Source organism: Clytia hemisphaerica, unplaced genomic scaffold, assembly GCF_902728285.1.
Source record: "Clytia hemisphaerica strain Z4C2 unplaced genomic scaffold, Clytia hemisphaerica genome assembly, whole genome shotgun sequence".
NCBI classification, from domain to species: Eukaryota; Metazoa; Cnidaria; class Hydrozoa; order Leptothecata; family Clytiidae; genus Clytia; species Clytia hemisphaerica.
The window spans coordinates 1,003,608-1,024,713 of NW_027104209.1; the positions used below are offsets into that span (position 1 = coordinate 1,003,608).

General features: G+C 36.6%; 1 protein-coding gene across 1 annotated transcript in view; it reads right to left on the reverse strand.

Annotated features, from left to right (window-relative positions):
* Positions 1-21,106, reverse strand: part of LOC136815549 (uncharacterized) — a 60,433-nt gene that overhangs the window by 31,640 nt on the left and 7,687 nt on the right. Inside the window, exons 3-15 of the mRNA XM_067072001.1 lie at positions 20,747-20,959; positions 19,948-20,191; positions 19,049-19,172; positions 17,321-17,736; positions 16,176-16,434; positions 14,200-14,553; positions 12,561-12,776; positions 11,528-11,705; positions 8,051-8,167; positions 3,705-3,891; positions 2,980-3,353; positions 1,871-2,025; positions 561-711 (exon numbers count right to left, since the gene is read on the reverse strand). Of these exons, the coding sequence (XP_066928102.1) occupies positions 561-711; positions 1,871-2,025; positions 2,980-3,353; positions 3,705-3,891; positions 8,051-8,167; positions 11,528-11,705; positions 12,561-12,776; positions 14,200-14,553; positions 16,176-16,434; positions 17,321-17,736; positions 19,049-19,172; positions 19,948-20,191; positions 20,747-20,959 (2,988 nt within the window). The remainder of the gene's footprint in view (positions 1-560; positions 712-1,870; positions 2,026-2,979; positions 3,354-3,704; positions 3,892-8,050; positions 8,168-11,527; positions 11,706-12,560; positions 12,777-14,199; positions 14,554-16,175; positions 16,435-17,320; positions 17,737-19,048; positions 19,173-19,947; positions 20,192-20,746; positions 20,960-21,106) is intronic.

Sequence of the window (21,106 nt, forward strand, 5' to 3'; positions counted from 1 at the left end):
CGAGAAGTTTTTTTCACGCTGGTGTAATGCAACATGCTCTACCCCACCAACACAAGAAAAAAAATGCGTGTCCCCTGGTTTCTTTTTTTGTTTCATGGGACAAAAAGTGAGGAAATACCGAAAAGACACGCTAATTTTGTCCCTGGGACAATGGAGCAAAATTGATTCGAATCAATGTTAGGGACAAAAGTGAGATTTCACTTTTATTGGTAGAAAGAAAAATGGGGTGGAGACACGACAAAGTGTTTCAGGTTGGTGGGATGGAGCATGTTGCATTGTACCAACGAGAATGTCTTTTCGACAAAATAAAACAAAGCAAAACAAAATGGACTTGTAAGTTTTAGCTAATTTCTAGACAAGTATTTAAATTTTTTTTCCAGAAAGAAGCACTATGTAAAGGTTAGCCATACATATTCAGCGCTTCGAATCTCACCTGGCACGTAACGTTATCTAAGCGTCCATTTAATGTTCAATGACATGACGTCTACATAACGTTCAATGAACATTGAAACGACATTCTACCCTAGTTGGGATATATTTATAAACAAGCTTCAACCTACCCTTGATCTTGAAATTCTTTTCGTCGCAAGGGTAAATATGGTTTCTTCCATTTCGACACTTCAAAGGTCAGCCCTGGGTTTCCTCCAAGAAGTTCCCAACGGAAGGAGTTGATCTGCTTCAATTTGGGGAAAATTCCCGCGTCACATGAGCCTAAAGTTAAAAGAAGGAATTTATTAACTTGTCATACACATAATTCACTGTTTTTTAAACCCTTACACGGGAGGGAATCTAAGCTATTTTACCCAGCCCTGTCATCGAATAACCTGAATCCACCATTTGACTTTGTCTTTCAAGACATGATATTGGAAAACCAGAATAAAGATCTAATCATCCCCATAAAACTAGAGTCACTAAAAATAACCGCACAATTTTTATAATTAAGTGACTTATACAATTTTGCTAGTGCGGTCTTGGTCCATTGTAGGCCCTAGTCTTTGCCCTCATTATTTGCAGTTTAAAACCTTTCTGTAGGGTTGAAAAGGTACAAGTTTTTTTACAAACAATTGTCTGCTCCTATATCAGGCTAGTGCATGGTTAAGCTTTCAAAGCATCCAGGCATAGCCTATGCTCTAATGCTTATAAAATATTTTCAAACCTTTTTGAAGCAATGGATTTTCACATTAGAACACAAAAATTTATTCTTATGTTATATATAGGAAATCTACAAAAACATCAGCGAGAGTCTATCAGCTTTACGTAGATGTCCGTATGGTCCCAGCTGGCACACAACGTTGTTCTAACGTTCATCTAACGTTATATGGACATTGTGAACGTTAAATAAACGTCGAAACAACGTTGTGTGCTGGGGTTGAGCGTCAAAAAACGTCAAAATGATGAACCGAGGGTTATCATCCATAAATTGCCAGAGAAGGTCATACTATTCCGAATTAATCGTATAAAGCACTGACACGAAATAAATTTTTGAAAAGAAATGTTATAATGTTATGTTAAAGGGATAATCAGATGGTTTGAGATATTTTACCTGAAGAAACCCTCTGTGGTTTTGAGTAAAATCTCCAAGTATGTTTGGATAACTATTTTCCAAAGTCGAGATATCACAATTCGAAATTTCTGAAAATGGGTTCTTACACGGTTCTTACGTTGAAATTCTATTGTTTTCTTACTAAAAGTCAAAAACTTTGGAAAATATTTAGGCAAAAATATTTTGAGGTTTTGCTCAGGGCAATAGAAAGATTACACATGCCAAATATCTCAAACCATCTGATTATCCCTTTTTAAGGAAATTTGTAAGTCTGATCTTTTATGTGCTTTTAAGCGTTTTGTAGAAGTCCGTATAGAAGTAACGTACTTAATTCCATTGCGTTGTTTTTCCCTGGACAATCATTTTCCATAGGGATCTCCAAGCTACCATTCGCAGTTGAACATTTCAAACATGTATTGGGAATGGAGATTTTCTTTTGGTTCATATCTTGTGGTGTTAAGATGACGTCTAATTCACCGCGACTGTCAATAAAAAGATAAAATTTTACCACGGGAATAAATAAATCTTTGCGGAGACTAACTACAGATGTCGCTCTCTAGTTTCGATGTTCCACTTTTCGATGCGCTCCATTATTCGATAATATTGAAAGTCACCGTCAACAAGATTTTCTCATAAAGAAAACTCTACTATTCAATACGCTCCCTTATTCGATGAAAATCTAATTTCCCTTGAAAATCGAATTAGAGAGCGTCAACTGTAGTATAAGTACCAAACTCATATCCAGTACTTTAGCTCCCTTTTTCATATTTCTGCTGATATCGCTCACCAAAGGTTACGATTGTATCTATCCATCAGTAAAATAAAAAAGTGGTACCAGTGGCTCTGGTTAAAGAGATTCATGATATTCATGACGTAATGTTTTTTTACGGAAATGCCCCGTTTTAGCCAGTAGTGGCATATTTAAACTAGACAAAAGTTGTATATAATTTGCCACCACTGGCAAAAACCGGGATCTTTCCGTAGAAAACATTACGTCGTGAATATCATGAATTGTATAAATACAAACTTTTTTATAAGAACGCGAGGCTAAAAATTGGCTAAAACCTAAGAACAAATTAAGAACAATCTGAGGCTCAGCTCTAGAGAATATTTAAGAACAAACTAAAAAGGACCGAGACTGAATCAAGAGTATAGAGTAAATAAACACTGTTACACACATGGATTTAAAAGCATTAAAAATTTCCCGGACAAATTTTCATAATTAAAAACATTGCAAGCTCAAAATGAATGAAACGTTCTAAAGTCATATTACAATAAGACCATTTTAAGAACAACCCAGCAAGACCCAAAATTGAATTTGAAATTTTATTTTTTCAAATTTAAACCTCCTTAGAACTGAAATGGAACTCCTCATCAGACTAGAAGCACTGTTTTTATTAGGAAAAACTCAAAAAAAAAATAAAAAGTGAACTAACCGTCTAGTCTTTATGAAGACTTTCTTGTCACACCCTTCTCGTTGCGAAATAGTACCATTGAAATGAACTCGAAGGATATAATAAAATCCAATGGCGGTTCCTCGAGCTCGTCGACGTATAATACGGTGTTTCATGTAAATAGGGTCTACGCAATCGAAGGTTAGTTCGGTTGGTTCCGATTTACGACACGCACAACCACGAACATAAAGTTGAAGCGGCCCTTTCACTTTTGACGGGATGTTACGGAATGGGCACTTCATTTTACTGCCATCTGTACTTGGGAGCACTGCTTTAGAACAACATTGGTGTTGCTTCTCTAACGGGCAAGGCTGATAGCAGCATGAATATAATTTACCTGCGTGTAGCCCTTTGACCTAAACAATTAAAAGAATAAAATGGATATATTATCACTTAAAAACCCTTTGATTATCATACTTATTTATTTCAGTGGCCACTGGGAGAGACAATGGCTGAGCTGCCTAAAAGCTCAGTCGTTATTCCACGGCCAGCCACTTAAAATATTAGTTACTACTACTACCAGTCTTCGAAACTCTCACTTCGATTTTTTCCGAGCTTCAACTGTAGAACATAACCAACTGGCACACGACGTTGTTTTAACATTCATCTAACGTTATTGGGCGTTGTGAACATTAGATAAACGTTGAAACAACATTGTGTGCCAGCTGGGTAAAATAGATAGCATAAAAACATAACATAATTCGTACCGACAATTCGAAAAAATTGGGTCCATGTTTGTAAGTCTGTGGTTTGATGCTCTCGATTTCAGTTTTCGGGAAATGGCGGATTGTAAATGGCTGTGGAACGATCTCTGTATTGTCTGATTTACATTTTAGTTCGTATTGGCCACTCGGACAAGCACCAAGCAGATGAGCGGTGAAACAAGTTTTCCCTCTAAACAAGAAATCGAATATATTTTTTATTATTTTTGTTTTAAAGGTTTTCTTTTTACATAAGTGTTCCCGTTTCATACCAGACACATATTTCATATCAGGATAGTGTCCGCCCGCCTATTGCTATACTATGCTGATATGAGCAAAAATGTGTTTTTCCTTATTCTGACCAATCTTGCTCCACATCCGTGTCAATCCAATGTGAAAAATCTTGTGAAATAAAATTGATGAGTAAGCAAACGATATCACTCTCGTTTAAAAACAAAACCTTTAAGTGGAAATAGTAGAGTGATACAGTAATATCGGTGTTATATAATAATAGAGGTTCGTCATCTACGCCATTATTGAAACAAACTTTCGAATCTTTAGAGGTGATCATTTGCCCAAATTGAAGTTTTGCTATCGGTGTAGAGAGGTTCTTTATGTTTGGCTAAGCTACGTAATTTCCGCCATTATTGAAACAAACTTTCGAATCTTTGCCCAAATCGAAGTTTTGCTTCCATTATGGTGGAAACTTAGCTAGACCATCATTATCATTTTGTGACGGGGCAATATGCGGGCACTTACACCCCACCTTGCTGGAGACTAAAGTGTTTAAATATATTTTTGGATTGCGATTAGTTTCTCATATCTCTCAGGGTGGAGGTAATTAAAGGAGAATCTCGGATACTCTCCAGTCTAAAGATAGAAATGACAAAAGGGGGGAGGTACTAGGGCTGCTATTTTTCAGACCCTTAACGGGACTGAGATTTGATTTTCTGATTTTTCTAACCCTTACAGGGACTGCAAGGTTCCAAAAAGGCACCCTTAAGGACGACACATATCCATATCCTTCAATCGCCTGGGTACTCCCCCGGGTGTAAATCGCATGGTCAAAGTCTTAAGCATATAGATATTTAAAAACTGAATTTTATATTAAGTAAATAGCCGTAAATTGTCTTCTCTTGACGAGTGCCTTGTTTGTGAAGTTAATTCTGGTTCGAAAAAACTTCTTCTTTGTCTTCTCTACCGAACTCCTAGTCAAAATGCAGAAGAATTTTCTGCATTTAAACAAAAATTGGAGGAAACTATCAGAAAAATTCATGATGTTTCTCCTACTTTAGCTATTTTCGTCGGTGACTTTAACGCAAGAAACTCAGTTTGGTGGACTGGTGACATTACAAATTCTCAAGGAGAGGACATTAGCGAGTTAGCTTCGCAATATGGGTTACATCAACTAATTGATGAACCGACTCATCTTCGTCCTGGGTGTTCTCCTACTTGCATTGATCTTATTTTTTTCATCTTCGCGGACTCCTATTTTAGATTCCGGGGTTTTACCTTCACTTAATCCACGTTGCCACAACCAGATACCCTTCGTAAAACTAAACTTTCGAACTAGATTCCCTCCAGCTTATAAACGCAAGATTTGGGACTTTTCTCGTGCTGATGAGAGGGGAATCGTGCTTGCCCTGAATGCCATTGATTGGGAAACCTCCTTTCTGGGACTCAACGTAGAAGATCGTGTTTCCCTTCTTTCTGAATATATACTTAATATTATTTCTAATTTTGTTCCAAATAAAACTATCACCATCAGAGACAAAGATGCGTTATGGATGACTCCTGAGATTAAGCAGATGCTTTTGGATAAGGCTAAGATATATCGTCGTTGGAGAAAATGGGGAAGTCCTTTAGATGGTCAGACACTTGATGACATGGTTGACAGGTGCAGATTGGCCATCAAGACTGCCAAGGATAGTTATTTTTCTCGTCTTGGCAACTCTTTAAATGATCCAAACATAGGAAGTAAGAAATACTGGTCCACTCTGAAGCAGTTTCTGAACGTAGGCAAAACCCCGAAAATTCCACCTATTCGAAATGAAAGAAACGTCCTTGTAAGTGATGTTTCTGAGAAGGCCGATATTTTTAACTCTTTTTTCTCAAACCAATGCTCACTTATCGATACTAGCAGTGTTTTGCCACCTGAACAATTTCTTACTAACTCTAGACTGGATAATCTTGTATTTGAAGAAGAAAAAATCGAGTCTATTATTAATTCTTTGAATGTTAACAAAGCCCATGGGTGGGATAATATTTCTACTCGTATGGTCAGAATCTGTGGTAAGTCTCTAGTAAAACCTTTGCTTAGCATATTCAATCTTTCTATCAACTCTGGCATCTTCCCATCACAGTGGAAGAAAGGTAACGTGATTCCTGTCTATAAAAAGGGAGACAGGAGCATAGCCAAAAACTACAGACCAGTGTCTCTTCTTCCTGTGTTTGGAAAAATATATGAGAAGTGTATTTACGATACACTTTACAGGTATTTTGAAAACAATAACTTATTTTCTCCTTGTCAGTCTGGTTTTCGGGAGGGGGATTCTTGCATTTCTCAGTTGTTATCCATAACGCATGATATTTATAAAGGGTTTGACAAAGATCCTTCTCTAGATACCAGGGGGGTGTTTTTAGATATTTCAAAGGCATTCGATCGGGTGTGGCACGATGGCTTACTCTTTAAACTGAAATCTTATGGGTTGACTGGACCGTTGTTTTCCTTAATTCGCAGCTTTCTTAACGATAGGCATCAGAGAGTTGTGTTGAATGGGAAAACATCTGAGTGGAAGCGAATCAATGCTGGGGTACCTCAAGGCTCGATTCTTGGTCCATTGTTCTTCTTAATTTATATTAATGATCTTCCAAAAAACCTTGAGTCAAAACCGAAGATCTTTGCTGACGATACCTCTTTATTCTCTCTTGTGATTGATCAACTCTTGAGCCTTGATGTACTTAACAGAGATCTCTCCAGGATAACTGACTGGGCTCATCAATGGAAGATGTCTTTTAACCCTGACCCATCTAAGCAAGCCATTGAAGTCTATTTTACCTGTAGACTCACTCCTCCTAATGTTCCAGTAATCTCCTTTAATAATTCTAATATCACGACCAGTGAGTACCAGAAACATCTTAGATTCTAATCTTAGATTCAAAACTTTCTTTTGATCGCCATCTAGACGAGAAGATAAAAAAGGCCAATAAAGGAATTGGTCTTATTAACCGACTTCGCAAGCATGTGCCTAGGAGATCTCTACTAACCATCTATAAATCTTTCATTAGGCCTCATCTTGATTATGGTGATATCGTATATGACCGCCCAGGAAATGCTACCTTTGTGCAGAAGCTTGAATCTATTCAATATAATGCCTGTTTAGCTATAACAGGCTGTTTTCGTGAAACGTCTCAAGAAAAACTATATTCAGAACTTGGTCTTGAAAGTCTTGCTGACAGGCGCTTTGCTAGAAGAATGACATTCTTCTATGGAATTATTAACAATTTAGCCCCTTCGTATTCACGTAACTACCTGCCAGTAAGACTTACAGCACCAGGTGGTCTTAGAACAAGAAATCCTATTTATCCTCTTAATATACGAACTGAGCGTTTCCGTAACACTTTTTTCCGTACTGCATATCTCAGTGGAATGTTCTGGGAGGTAATATACGAGATCTACCTTCAATTAAAACTTTCAAAAAAGCAATCTATGAATTTTTGAGACCCAAGCAATCTCATGTTTTTGATGTTCCTGACATTCAAGGAGTGATCTTTCTTAATCGACTTCGGGTCGGTTTCAGCCATCTCAACGAGCATAAATTTAGACATGGCTTCCGCGACACTTTAGACCCTTTCTGTGGTTGCCAAACTAACTCTGTTGAAAACACTCAGCACTTTCTTCTGCACTGCTCTATATATTCCCATGCAAGACAATCTTTGTTCGACAAACTTCAGACCCTAGGCATTATTTTTCATCCGCCGCACAACCCTCCTTTTTTCTGTCGGCTTTTATTATATGGGGATGAAAGTTTGAGTTCAAATCTAAATAAATCTATTCTTTGTTCTGTTGTTGAATTTCTTAACGAAACTGGAAGGTTTAGCGGTGCTTTATTTTAGGCTTTTACCTAACAATTGTAGTTCCCTTCTCCAAGATTTTTTGTTCTCTTTATTTACTTATTTATTTATTTTTTACATAGTCTAGTACCTCTGGCGATATAACGTTAGTTCCTAGCGCGGGGAGGGACTATATTTTATGTTTAAGTAATGTTTTGTAATATATGTTCGTAGTGTACACGTGTTTTTGTTTCAATAAAGAAAAAAAAAAAAAAAAAAAAAGTAAATAGCCGACATACTTTTCCCTTTTGAAAGGCAAAATTCTTGGTCGACAACCTTTTCTTAGCGATGATACAAGACATTTGGTTGGATGCTTAATTTTGTTGGCAACTGTTAATGGACACACAACTTGCAACCTAAAAGATAAAAAAATTAAGTTAAATTTTATTTTTACTGGTACTTCTGTTCAGATAAGTATTTTTTTCTGTGAAAATATTTTTAAGAACTGATTTAAATTACAGTTGGTGCTCTCTAATTCGACGTTCTACTATTCGATAGGATCCCTTATTCGATGAAATTTAAAGCCCCCGTCAACAAGAAACATAAATGACGCTCCCTTTTTCGATAAGCTCTCTTATTCGATGAAAGTCCAATTCCCCTTGAAGATCGAATTAGAGAGCGTCAACTGTAATTTATTTTTAGTCCATAACTCGACCATGCGCTTATTAAATATTGTCTCTTGTCTTTTGAGCGAGTCTATATCTTGTTTCTATTCATTCTAATTCTCTATAACTCGAACCTTTAGTGTTTCGATTAATTCGCCTTCGAGTTAATCAGACTCCCCATTAAATAGGATCTGACTTGTTTTTTTTAATACAAAGATATATATTGAATTTTTCAAAACATTTCAGTAGGATAAAAAATCATCATTTTCTTTACAACTTGTTTGAACTTATAATATCAGAGTTACCTCAGCACTAAGATTTTGGGCGAAGAATAATACTCTAGTGTTCATAATCAACACTTAAAATAATTATATTTCATATTTACAGGAGAGTCTATAACTCGACCATAGTGCAGTGGTAGAGCATCCTGCTACGGTTCGCAAGGTTGTGGGTTCAAACCCCAGGCGGGTCTTATCAAAGATTCTCAAAATGGTACTTGATGCCTCTCTGCTTGATGCTCAGCAATTAAGGGCTCTGGACATACCCAATTTTTCGATTTTACACCAACTTAAATGGCAATTTCTGCATTTTAAAAAGATTAATGTATAACTTATTTTATAATATGTCATGTTAAACCTACCTTTTTAGAATTTAAAAATCGAAAAATTGAAATGAAAAAATTAAATGAAGAAGAAAACGAAGAGTTTTTCGAAGAAGAGTATTTCACCTTTCAAAGCCCTAATCTCGATAAAAATCAAACATTTTGGAATTTTTTTTGGTTCAGGTGATGTATCTATTTAGTATCTAAAAATACAATTTCGGAAAATTTTTGTGGAAGTATCTTTCCTTTAAAATCTCCAAAAAACCTCATCATTGGCAATTTTCTCCACTAAATTTCCATACGAAAACAGCTATAACTTGGGATGTAGCCAAAAAGAAAATTTTTCCGAAAAAATCTAAATGAAAAAAATATTTTTCATTATTTTATTATTATAAAATAACTGATTTTCCCAAGGAGATTAGGCTTTTTTGTGAAAAGTATATGAATCGCGTCGTTCTGACGTTTTATTAAGGTCAATGCCACACTTATTCCTTTATTACTCATGATGTAATTACTTAAATTCATTTTTTCAAAAGCAGTTTGTTCTTAACCTTTAGACGCCGAGAGACGTACCACGTACGTCATATATACAGGCCGAGAGACGTACCACGTACGTTTTGATACTGGGGTCCTTTCAAAGTTTAATAAAATAAAGACCAGTTTGAATTTTTCTATTCTGTAAAATTCAGCAGACAGGATAGGGGTGAAGGTTCATTCATTCAAAGTTTTACGGGTCCTGCTTTTATACATCTCGAGATATCGGAACTCAATGTCGGTGTATTTTTCAAATGTCAACAAAGCATCGTTTTAGTGGTGGACTGAGGGTGTTTGATGGATTTTTGGACTGAAAAGTCATGTTTATGTCTGGTTTTTTCTTGGTTTCAGCATATAAATATCATTATATGAGATAGAGAACCTTTATTGGCAGTTTCTATGTGGTTTGAAGGGGTTTTAGGGGGTATTTCCTGACATACATGCCTATCTCTAGCTCCAACAACTCAGGGCTGTTTTGCCTCAGTTTTTCCACTATTCTGGTGTTTTATTGCTTGAATTTACATGATAGAGAGTCTGTTATGATTATTGTAGTAATTTTACAGGCTTAGGGTAAGTGCAGGGCCAATTTTAGAGCAACGGGACATCTTAATTTACCTGTTGTGGCCAGAGTGTCGATTTTGGTGGAAAAATGTGCTTCACCGAAACTTAGATTCTGAGATGAAATGAGCTTCTTCAGCCCTGAAATTTCACACAATGGTGGCTTATAACATAAACGAAAATAAAATAATTTTTCTGGGACCAATCTTTACCTTGTACCCACTTTTTTCATTCAATTTGTCAAAAAAAAGAAAAAAAGTGAAAAAATCGTAAACATGGAATTTTTACTGTTTTGATTTGAGGCTGTGTAGTCAGGTTTAAAAGAATGATGAGGCGTCTTTTTGGTATTATCTGAAAAAATAGATCCTTAGCTTTTCAAAATGGGTTTACTTTTTACTTAAGCTTTAGCGGTTCAGATTTTATGACATTTTCCGCGAAACCTCCATTTTCATGAAAAAAACAGCGGCAGCAGCGCGCGCTGTTTTTAAAAACAGCGGTGTCTAAAGGTTAAACATGTCAAAGAAGCGAAAACATAGGGTTTTATCTTCAAATTCTGATATTGATTTCTCACTGTGACCAGAGCCCTTAAGATATAACCTGATAACAGATGTTCATAATTTTCTTACCCGCACGGTAAACCTCTAAAGGCGCTTGAAAATTATACATCTGAGGAAAATAGTCCTCCCGCGGAAAATTCTACAACAAGAATCTTGTTGTGCGCCGGAAAAATAAAAACTGATACGGCGCCCTATTCATAAACAAAAACGCGCAACTTTGTTGTCATTCCCAGTCCTTTTAGACGAACGCAGTCCTTACGATTTCGAGATTGCATATTCGTCAGATTGTTTGTTTTCACACATCCCTTTAGAGCTTCAGCGTGGCGTGCAGAAAACATTCACAATCTGATCTCAGGTTATTAAAGGGTAAGTGGAGAAATCCTGGGAGAAAAAGTGGCGCCCTCTCCTACTTTCGGGTAGATAGCTATCGAAAGAGGAGCCTTCGGGTCGCCTCCGACTGCGGTCATAGACTTACTTACTATAACTGTCTCCTTAAAGGTTTTATTTTTACATAAGTGTTCCCGTTTCATACAAGGCACATATTTAATACCAGGGCAGTGTCTGCCTATTGTAATAATATGCTGATATAAGCAAAAAATGTTGTTATTTTCCTCTTTCCGATCAATCTTGCTTCACATCCGTGTCAATCCAATGTGAGAAAGCTTGTTAATTAAAAGTGATGAGTAAGCAAACGATATCACTCTTATTTGAAAACAAAACCTTTAACTTCGTCAAACAAGTTTTATAGTTCCTTCAGTTAGCAATGCCTTATAAATCTTACTCCGTAATTCGAAATTTGTGTTCCTCTTGCAGGTTCGAGTTATGGAGAGACTCCACTGTATTTATAAAAAAGAAGTTTACTGTTTTCCATGTAACGCGCATGTCTTGACTCCTTGGTGTTGTTCGTTCAGGCATATATTGATCGGGAATGTTAAATATTCATCATAAGCTTTCGGTGCGTACGCTTTGATAGCTAGAGAGCCAGGCTCACATATTTTTTTATTTGGATTATTTTTGCACTGTCCACATTCGTCCTTCACTGTAGAATTAAGAAAAAAGAGAATGATTACTCATAGGTTGACTTTCCCTAATTCGTGGCCGAGTAGCTCAGTCGGTAGAGCATTCGCCTTACAACTTAAGGATGGTGGGTTCGATCCCCGGTCATAGCGCAAATAAAAAAGGGGATAGACTCCCTCACTCCCGGCTCCACCGACAGCCACCAGATGAATATACTTACTTACCCACTTACCTAATTCGATATTCACGAGACATAGAATCTGTGTTCGAATTAGAGAATATTAGAAATACGGAAATATTCCATGTAACTTTGAAATTAGAGCACGTTGATTGCAATAGCAATTAATGAGGAATTAAAATTTATCTGCAAGGAGAAATCTTGTGTCCGAGAAAAGCAAGCGATTTTTAGTTATAATTCAGTATTGAGGCAAGTGACATCAAGTGACGCTACTAAAATGAGAGCTGAAGTGGGATTTAAACTTACGACTTTCGGAACTACTCTACCGACTGAGCTAACCATTCTACACTGGAAGCATATTCAGGAACAGCGTGTTTCTTTTAGCCATACTCCTTATACAGAAAATAAAGAGTCTCCGACATAAATTTTGAACCACTAGCGAGTTTATGTATCGAAGGATATCGAGGGCGACAGTAAGTGAAGTCGACGCAAAACAAAGTCGATAGTTGATGTACGGCTCTATATCACCCCTGTTTTTTTACCTAAACAGACGACGGTATTTTGGTGTTTTTACCGTCTTCGAGCAAAGTGGACGGTGATTTCGGTTCTATGTCAGCTTTGCTTTATACCGTCTCCTTCGATTTAGCTCGGATACATAAACACGCTACTATATGCTTTATATGAGGAAAAATAACTTACAAGCTGCCCTTGCTTCGATATCGCCTTTTCTAAGACAAACACCACATTCGCTATTGTCTGCACTGCCAGCGCACGTTCCATTACAATCCTTCTTATACTTGCGCGGTGTTTCTTTGTACTTATTGATAATAATGAGCAAATCGTTCAGACAAATACCACATTTGTAATGGTCACTCTGTGTTCGATTGGTGTTCCCTCTGATACATTCTCCACATTCTAAGAAAGAAAAAAAGGGATTATCTGAGTCTCAGACCATGTTCACATGTCACTGTTCCGTTTCGCTCCGGTGTGATTTTCGTTAGGGATCGAGTGTGTTCATATTGGTTTCGGAACGTGTTTTGGAGCAAAAAAACGGAGCAATTCCGTTCCTATGAAAGAAGTGAAGCGAAACCGTTTCGATCTGTTTTTGCTTTGTAACGTCTTCTTTTTGACGTTTCGAATTTTGACGTTCACACTTGTTTCAGAACCGTTTCGTTTTGGAACGGAACGGAACCATAATGTCTGAACATGGTCTCAGACCTCTACAAAACCGCAAGAAGCATATAGCATGAATCCGTAAGTATGCTAGCAGCATACTCTTGTTTGGGATTCCCTTTGATATATTGCCCACACTGTGTGAAAGAGAGAATTTTCTCTTGATGAACAATTGACTCTCTCTCTAATTCGATCTTCATGGGACCAAAAATTCGAATTAGAGAAGGATTCGAATTACAGAGAGTAATTTAAATCAATTTTCAGGTGATGGGACCAATATTTTAGTTCGAATTATAGAGAGAATCGAATTATAAAGAGTTTGTGTAGTCTGAATTGCAGACCTCTACAAAACCTCAAGATTTGTTAGTATATAATGAGTAACAAAATAGTACAAGATCTGTTAGTGGATGCTTGCAGCCTACTCTAGATGGAAGTCTTTTCAAATTGTAATCTTTCCAAACTTTTGTGATTTCCAAAAAAGACTATGTTTTATGATTCACCTTAAGAAATGAAGTGCTGTGCATTTTCCCCGTTGCTCACTAAAGATTTTAAAGTTCTCTCTTGAGAACTTAATCAGAGGGCGGGTTCTTTTTAAACTCACTTTTCCCGCCCAGCCTGCGTGCCAGTCAACCCTAAAAAGATCTCCCCTACTGATTGTTAATTGAAATAAAAAGCCAATCTCTCATCCTTTATCGATACTATGTAGTGTAAATTGACCTTTAAAGTTGATCAAGATTATGTCAGACGGCAATAACAACTAAACCTCGCAAAAAAGCAAAAAGACTATGTTTCCAAAAGCAGACCCCTCCCCTTCTTCACAGCTTATTCCCTCTATCCACTATGTATAATGAAACAATTTTCCTAGACTCCCTACTGAATGGCAAACTATGCAGAATTTGAGACAGAAAAAGCCTCCTCATATACTTCACTATGGAAAATCAGATTGAGACGGAAAAAGTTAGTCTATTAAAATAGTCGTTTATGGCGGTACAGGTAACGCTCGCTATACGCTCACTACGTTTGGTTAGCGTAAACTATAAATTATTTCCAAACTAAACTTACGGTTTTTTTCCAGATTATTACTATTATTATTATTATTCGACTTATATTCCGAAAAAACGACTATCTTGCAGTCTAGAAAAATTTTAAAACACTGATAACTTACGTTTTACTGCAGTTGAAACTAGTTGTCCATCACACTTTGGTTTACAAAGCTTGTCCACTTTACCCTCACAATTGATCTGCTTAAAAGTCAACTTCATTGTACGAATGGAAAAAGCTGTACCAGATTCAATCAACGCTAAATTGATCAATGCTTTCCCCAATTCCTTTTTACCATCCCAAGCATAAACATTGATTGAATATCGTAAGATTTTTTCAGCACGGTTCTCGAATTTGATTTGACAATCTCGTTTTAAAAGAATTGGCATCTTGAATGTTTTGAAATCTGGATCACCAGTACATTTCTTTTGGATGAGGGTTGGGTCAGTTTGAACAGTTTGCCACAACACAAGACCACCTTTGAAATAAGAAAATTTGATAAAGATTTATATTCATAGACGTAATACCTTATCGGCCCTTTTTACGCCGGCCCTTATTACGTCTAATTTTGGGCTTACGCCAATTAGGGCCGTAAATAACGCCAAAATTTGTAAAAATGGCTACTTATACTTCAAATTAGGAATTTTTTCAGTAGTAAACTGTTGAAAATTCCATCGAAGATCACAGATTTTTAAACATTTCACTGAAGTTTTAAATATAGAGCCGGCCCCTTTTACGCCGGCCCTTATTACGCCAAGTTTAATTTTGGGCTTACGCCAATTAGGGCCGTGAATAACGCCAAAATTTGTAAAAATGGCTACTTATACTTCAAATAAGGAAATTTTTCAGTAGTAAACTGTTGTAAATTCCATCGAAAATCACAGATTTTTAAATATTTCACTGAAGTTTTAAATATAGAGTCGGCCCCTTTTACGCCGGCCCTTATTACGCCAAGTGTAATTTTGGGCTTACGCCAATTAGGGCCGTGAATAACGCCAAAATTTGTAAAAATGGCTACTTATACTTCAAATTAGGAAACTGTTCAGTAGTAAACTGTTGTAAATTCCATCGAAAATCACAGATTTTTAAATATTTCACTGAAGTTTTAAATATAGAGTGAAACAATGGATAATTTTCGTCTTCAAATCATACCTATAAAATCCTTGATGAAATGATGATGCTTTTAGGTTGAAATTGCAAAATCTTAGCCCTTTTAACGCCGGCCCTTATTACGCCACGAGCCCAAAAATAACGCCCATACGGGCCGGTGTAAAAAGTGCCGATAAGGTACTCTATTATCTTTGGTTGTATCAGAGAGTGTTACATTGTTATTCTGGGGGAAAATTACCGCTTATAATTTTATTTCATGAATTTCATTTAAAAAAATCACTAAATATCCTTGAAATTTGAAATTTTCGTGCGCGGGAGAAAAATTTCGCGGAATTTAATTTCTCGGCTCATAGCTCGAAATTTGGAAGTTTCGCAGAATTTAATTTCGCAGTTGAGGAAATTTTTTGTTTACAAAATAGAGGTGATTTTTTTAATCCTAAGAATATTCGTGTTTCGCAGAATTTTTTGACAAATCCGCGAAATTAAATTCCGCGAAAATTTGTCCAACGAAAATTTCTTCCCTTAATGTATGCATCGGTCGACACTTAACTCAAAACTTTTTTGAAGTAAATTAATTTCTATTGAAGTAAGGCTAGTGATATGTTGTCTGCGTGGTTTTACATAAATAATTGGGCCATTCCATTTCATACCCATACAGGGGGTGGAAAAACTTTTCCAGGGGGTAATCCGAGAAGAATTTCCAGGAGATCTAAAGAAGTACTTTTCATTTTTCCAGAGGGTAAAAAGCTATTCTTAAACTTCCAGGGGATAAACGACTGATTTCAGTTGGTCCAACCTCACTTTAAGACATGAAAAGAATTTTTTACAGGGTGTTTTTGCAAATTTTGCAATTTCCCAGGGGGTATCCACACATTTCCAAGAAATTTATTTTGACTTGAAAAAGTTAGGTATGGAAATTTTTTGGAACAGCTCATTAGGTTTCCCTCCAATCAAAGAAGGTTTGATAGAGACAGATAAATAAATATGAACCTTTCCCATTTTCAGTATGTACCACAAGTGATTTTCCCTTCCCTCGTTCATACGAAAAAGGTCCGTCCATTATTTCTTCTATGGTTAACAATGTTGGTTGATATCTTCTATTTCCTTCTTTTTGTTGGTATGGAATATTACGTGAAAATACTTCACCAATGTTTGGCTTGACGTTAAATTCAACACGCGGTGGGGCTTTTTCGACTTCGAAAATGACTTCAAGTCCTTTCGAAAAGAATGATTTTCCCTCTCGTAGATCCTATATAAATATTAAGAAGAAAAAAATACAACTAATAACCTTCACTATTGAAATATTTTTATTATTCGAACTAAGGTAATGACCCTCAGCTGTAAAAATCTTTAAAATAATTCCCCGTAATTCGAATAATTCTGAAGAAATTCAAGTTCTTTATAACGCTCATTAGTTTTAATTTTTATCTTTTGCTTACCATTTTTTAACCAATTTCTAAGAAATTATACATCGTTGAAAAGATAACTAAGAGTACTTTAATTTTTGAGAAATATAAATTCAAAAACTCTTAAAAATGAAGATGAAAAATGAACTTTTGATCATTTGATGCTGGAAACTTCATTTTCAGTTTAGAGAGACTTTAAGACCTCACGATTTTAACTATACAATCATTTTTCCTTAGAACCACATAGTATTCAGACGAGTTAACATACAAAACCTTATTGAATTTGAAAAAAATGATCAGATAGATTTTTATATTAAGACTTTGTAGCTTATGATATACCATCCTGAATGGGCTTTTCTAAAAAAAACGTATAACCCTTGTTGAGGAGGTCCATTTCCGTTCCAAGGGGGTAAGGTTTGATATGTGGCGGAATTCCAAAGGGAGATATAAAAATCTCAGCTTTTTGAATCCTACTAAAGTTCAGAATTCCTGAGGTGTTTAAACCTGAAATTGTCTGGAATTCCAAGGGGTTACAGCATTTCCAGCCACAGAGGGATGGACCACCTCAACAGGTATACGGTTTTTTCTGGAAAAGCCCAATAGACATAGTATTCAGACGAGGCAACATACAAAACTTTCTTGATTTCTTCTACAAAAAGATCAGATAGATTCTTATATATGTTTATGACAGTTACCATACTGTTTCAATAAAAAATGGTATCAACTTACGAAAATAGCTGGAAGTGGTCCTGGTAATGGAATTCCAACCGCCGAGCCAGGGCCTGGAATTTGACTTTGCCCCCCTTCTTTCCCAGGTTCTTGACTTTGGCCACTTTCTTTCCCAGGTTCTTGACTTTGGCCACTTTCTTTTCCAGGCTCTTGAGTTTGATCACCTTCTTTTCCAGTCCCTTGGCTTTGGTCGTTTTTTTTCCCAGACTGTTTGTCTTTATCATCAGGAGGAGTGAGAGACATCACGTTTTGAGAGCATCCATAAAACACCTTTAATATAGCATCTTTGTTATCGAAACTTGGTACATACTGGATGGAGTGATCACTCATCAGTGGTACTGCGCGTCTTTTGTCGTCACAGGCTAACTTTTGTTTTTGATTGGAGCTCAATAACCAAACTTTACTGAAATCAGAAGCTGAAACATCAAAAAAATATTGGTAGGTGTAAGGCGGAAAAGTCTATCTGAATATAGATGACTACCGTAAGTTGTTCTAATGTCGACATCCCTCATCTAATTTCAACAAGGAATAGTATGAAGGTCGGAATCGCTGATGGAAACTACTTTTTTTGCTTAGCGATTAGGGATGAAAAACCTCTTGTCTATCAATGATCTCGACCTTCCTATTATTCATATCTCTAAAAAAGGGTGTCGAAATTAGAAGATGGATGTCAACATTAGACTTACGGTACATAACTCGAAAATTCCTTAACTCAAACAAATTTTTGTTCCCCATGCGTGTTCGAGTTATATTGACTCAATTGTAGTTAACATTGGAGCATCCTTCCGCAACATTCTGTATAAAGACCGGTCTCCACTTGCGCGCACTTTGATCGCACTTATTCGAGCAAAGCCTCCACGCTATTGGACAAAAGAAAAATGAAGCAACTCCATTGGCGCGATCTGACGTAGCGGTTGAAAAAAGTTGAAATGTGTTCAACTTTTTTTCGAGCGCGCGCTACATTTTTATGACGTAATCTTTTTTTCAAGCAAAAAGGATTGAAACCAAAAAGTGCGATCGCAGCCCGCGCAAGTGGAGACCGGCCTTAAGTTACACTAAATCTTCTTCACTCAATTTGGTGACATCAAAGAACTGTCATCCTCTAACATCATCCGTGCTCCTTATAGATATACAATGGAGTTTCCGTGACTCTACCACGCACGGGGAAGACGAATTTGTTCGAGTTAAGGAAATTTCGAGTTGTGGAGTAAGAGTTATAAAAGTATTGTTAACTGAAGGGACCATAAAGATATGTTCGAGTTATACTTGTAGAGGCTCGAGTTAAAAAGACTCCACTAACACTGGCGGATTTAAGACAATAGAGCAAGTACGTCGGAAACATGCGAAGGAGTGCAACGCTCGTTAAAATACAATGAAATTACAATTACAAATCTCTTCCCCTGATACCGTGAAGTCGAGTAACTTGCATCAGTGGAGGGAAACTTGCATACCCCTCAAATGAATGACCTGTTTGGTTAAATCAAAACAAAATGGTAGAGTAGAGCTGCGAGCCGAGGCTGCGTAGTTCATTTGTTTTGATATTTTGCTGCTTTGATTGGTCAGCCATTTGATGGCTATGCAAGTTTCCCTCCACTGATGCAAGTTACCCGACTTCACTGTAAGTTCGTCAGGGTCTAAAACCGCCTATGACTGTACTATACTACCTGCAGTTTTGGAGAGATCTGTAATTCAGACTATTGCTTTGGGAGATAAAAATAATAAGTATACCATTGAGACATTCGATGTTAATTTGTGATTGTACACATAGTCCTCTGTAAGCCATCTTGAAATCGTCTGGAAGGTTACATGCAGGTACAGGCTTGATTTCTCGATCAAGCTTCAAGTCGTTATACTGAAATATGACAGAAAGTAAATCAATATAGTGAGGTCTGCTAGCACAAAAATACTTCAGATGGTGATAAAAGCATGAAATTTGGCACATATGATCCTTAGAGGGTCTAAAACTTAATTTTAAACAGTAACACCAAATTTTACCTGTCAGATGACGTCATCAGGTGGCCATTCAAATAATTACCATGGTAATTATGTCTCTTGAGACATGACTTTTTATGAATAGGAAGTAGTTTTAATAAAATCTGCAATGGCAATAATTTCAAAACGAGGCAAGTGATGTTTGTGACGTAATTTATGAAAAGGTCTATTTGCAGTGTATCACATTAACATCAAAAAGATTACCAACATATACAGTGGAGTCTCTATAACTGGAACCCGCACGGGGAACACGAATTTGTTCGAGTTAAAGGAATTTTCGAGTAATGGGAGTAAGGTTGATAGGGCATTATTAAATGAAGGGACAATACAACTTGTTCGTTGAAAATAAATGTTAAAATGTTGATTTTCTAGACAGTATTTACCCTCGATTTTTAGCAGCATTTAAACAACCATAAAATCTCATAGCATTAAACAGCCCACATGGGAGAGGCCTTTATGTTTCAGCAGCCTCTATCAAATTTATTGTATTGTATTCTTTTTTGACCTTACGTTGATTTTTACGAACGAAAAACACCTCAGCTTTTTTCAATAATCCAAACCATTTCCTGGTAATAAAAAACTTACGCAATGTCATAGAAAAACATCCTGGGAGCGAGATTGGGTTTGATACTTACGCTAACAGGTCCATGTTTGTCATCCTCGGTGCCAGGTTTTGTTGTGACTCTCAATAATTGCCGTTCCTTGACATAAAAACGTCGAGAAGTCTCGTTAGACGGCGATCCCAGATCCATTTTGACGTGTCCCAAAGTGATATTCAACGGAAGAATTTTTTCACCAATCTTCTCATTGGATAAAAACACCAACAGTTTGAAGTTGATACGCTTTACTAAACATTCGCCAACAGGGTATGGTCCAAGACTATCATAAAAAAACAATAAAGTTAAACTCTCTACAATCATGGTGAAAATATATTGAGAATTTAGCTTATTTCCTCGTTTTTTGAAAATTGGAGTTCGGGCGAGAAAACCACTTTTGGGCTAATTGATAAATTTATTCGAGTATTTCAATTTGGGAGGGGTTTATAGACTTCCAGGCTATATTCCGGTGTGATAGAGAAAAAATTTTCCCCACTGGGAAATTGTATTTGATTTCATCAACCATTTCAAATTTAATGAATAAAAATGGGCTCTTCCAGAAAATGCCCGTACATGCGTACATGGGGGGGAGGGTGGAGGATATACTTGCTCTGTTCAGGGATAATTTTGAATGTCCAGGGGGCAACTGATGCTTGTCCGGGGAGTCAGACCTGTTGTCCGGGGGTCAAAATGGGGTAAATTTCTAAAAGATGTTATATCCCCAACATATTCAATTTTTTTCTGGAAAAGCCCAATTGCCCTCGTGAATATGGGCTTAGTTAACTAGGCTAAATAACCTATAATTGGCAGACAAATAAATGAAATAAAGTTCACTTACAATAAATTACAATCAAAAGGAGAGGCTGGTCTTCGATTTATACATTTCACATTTGTTCTGAACTCATCTTCGTTCACCAGTTTCATTTTCATTTCCACTTTTCGAATGCGATCGAACACATTTATTCTTTCTCTCTTCTCAATGTATTTGGCCAAACCCTTTTTCAAAATGGTACCCAGGGCATCCTTCCTTTCATCAATCATGAACAAGACACTAAAACGATATTAAAGGTTTTATTTTTAAAAGCATAAAAATATTTTTCTTCTCCTCTTTCTGACCAATCTTGCTCCTCATCCATGTCAATCCAATGTGAAAAAGCTTGTGAATTTCAATTGATGAGTAAGAAAACGATATCACTCT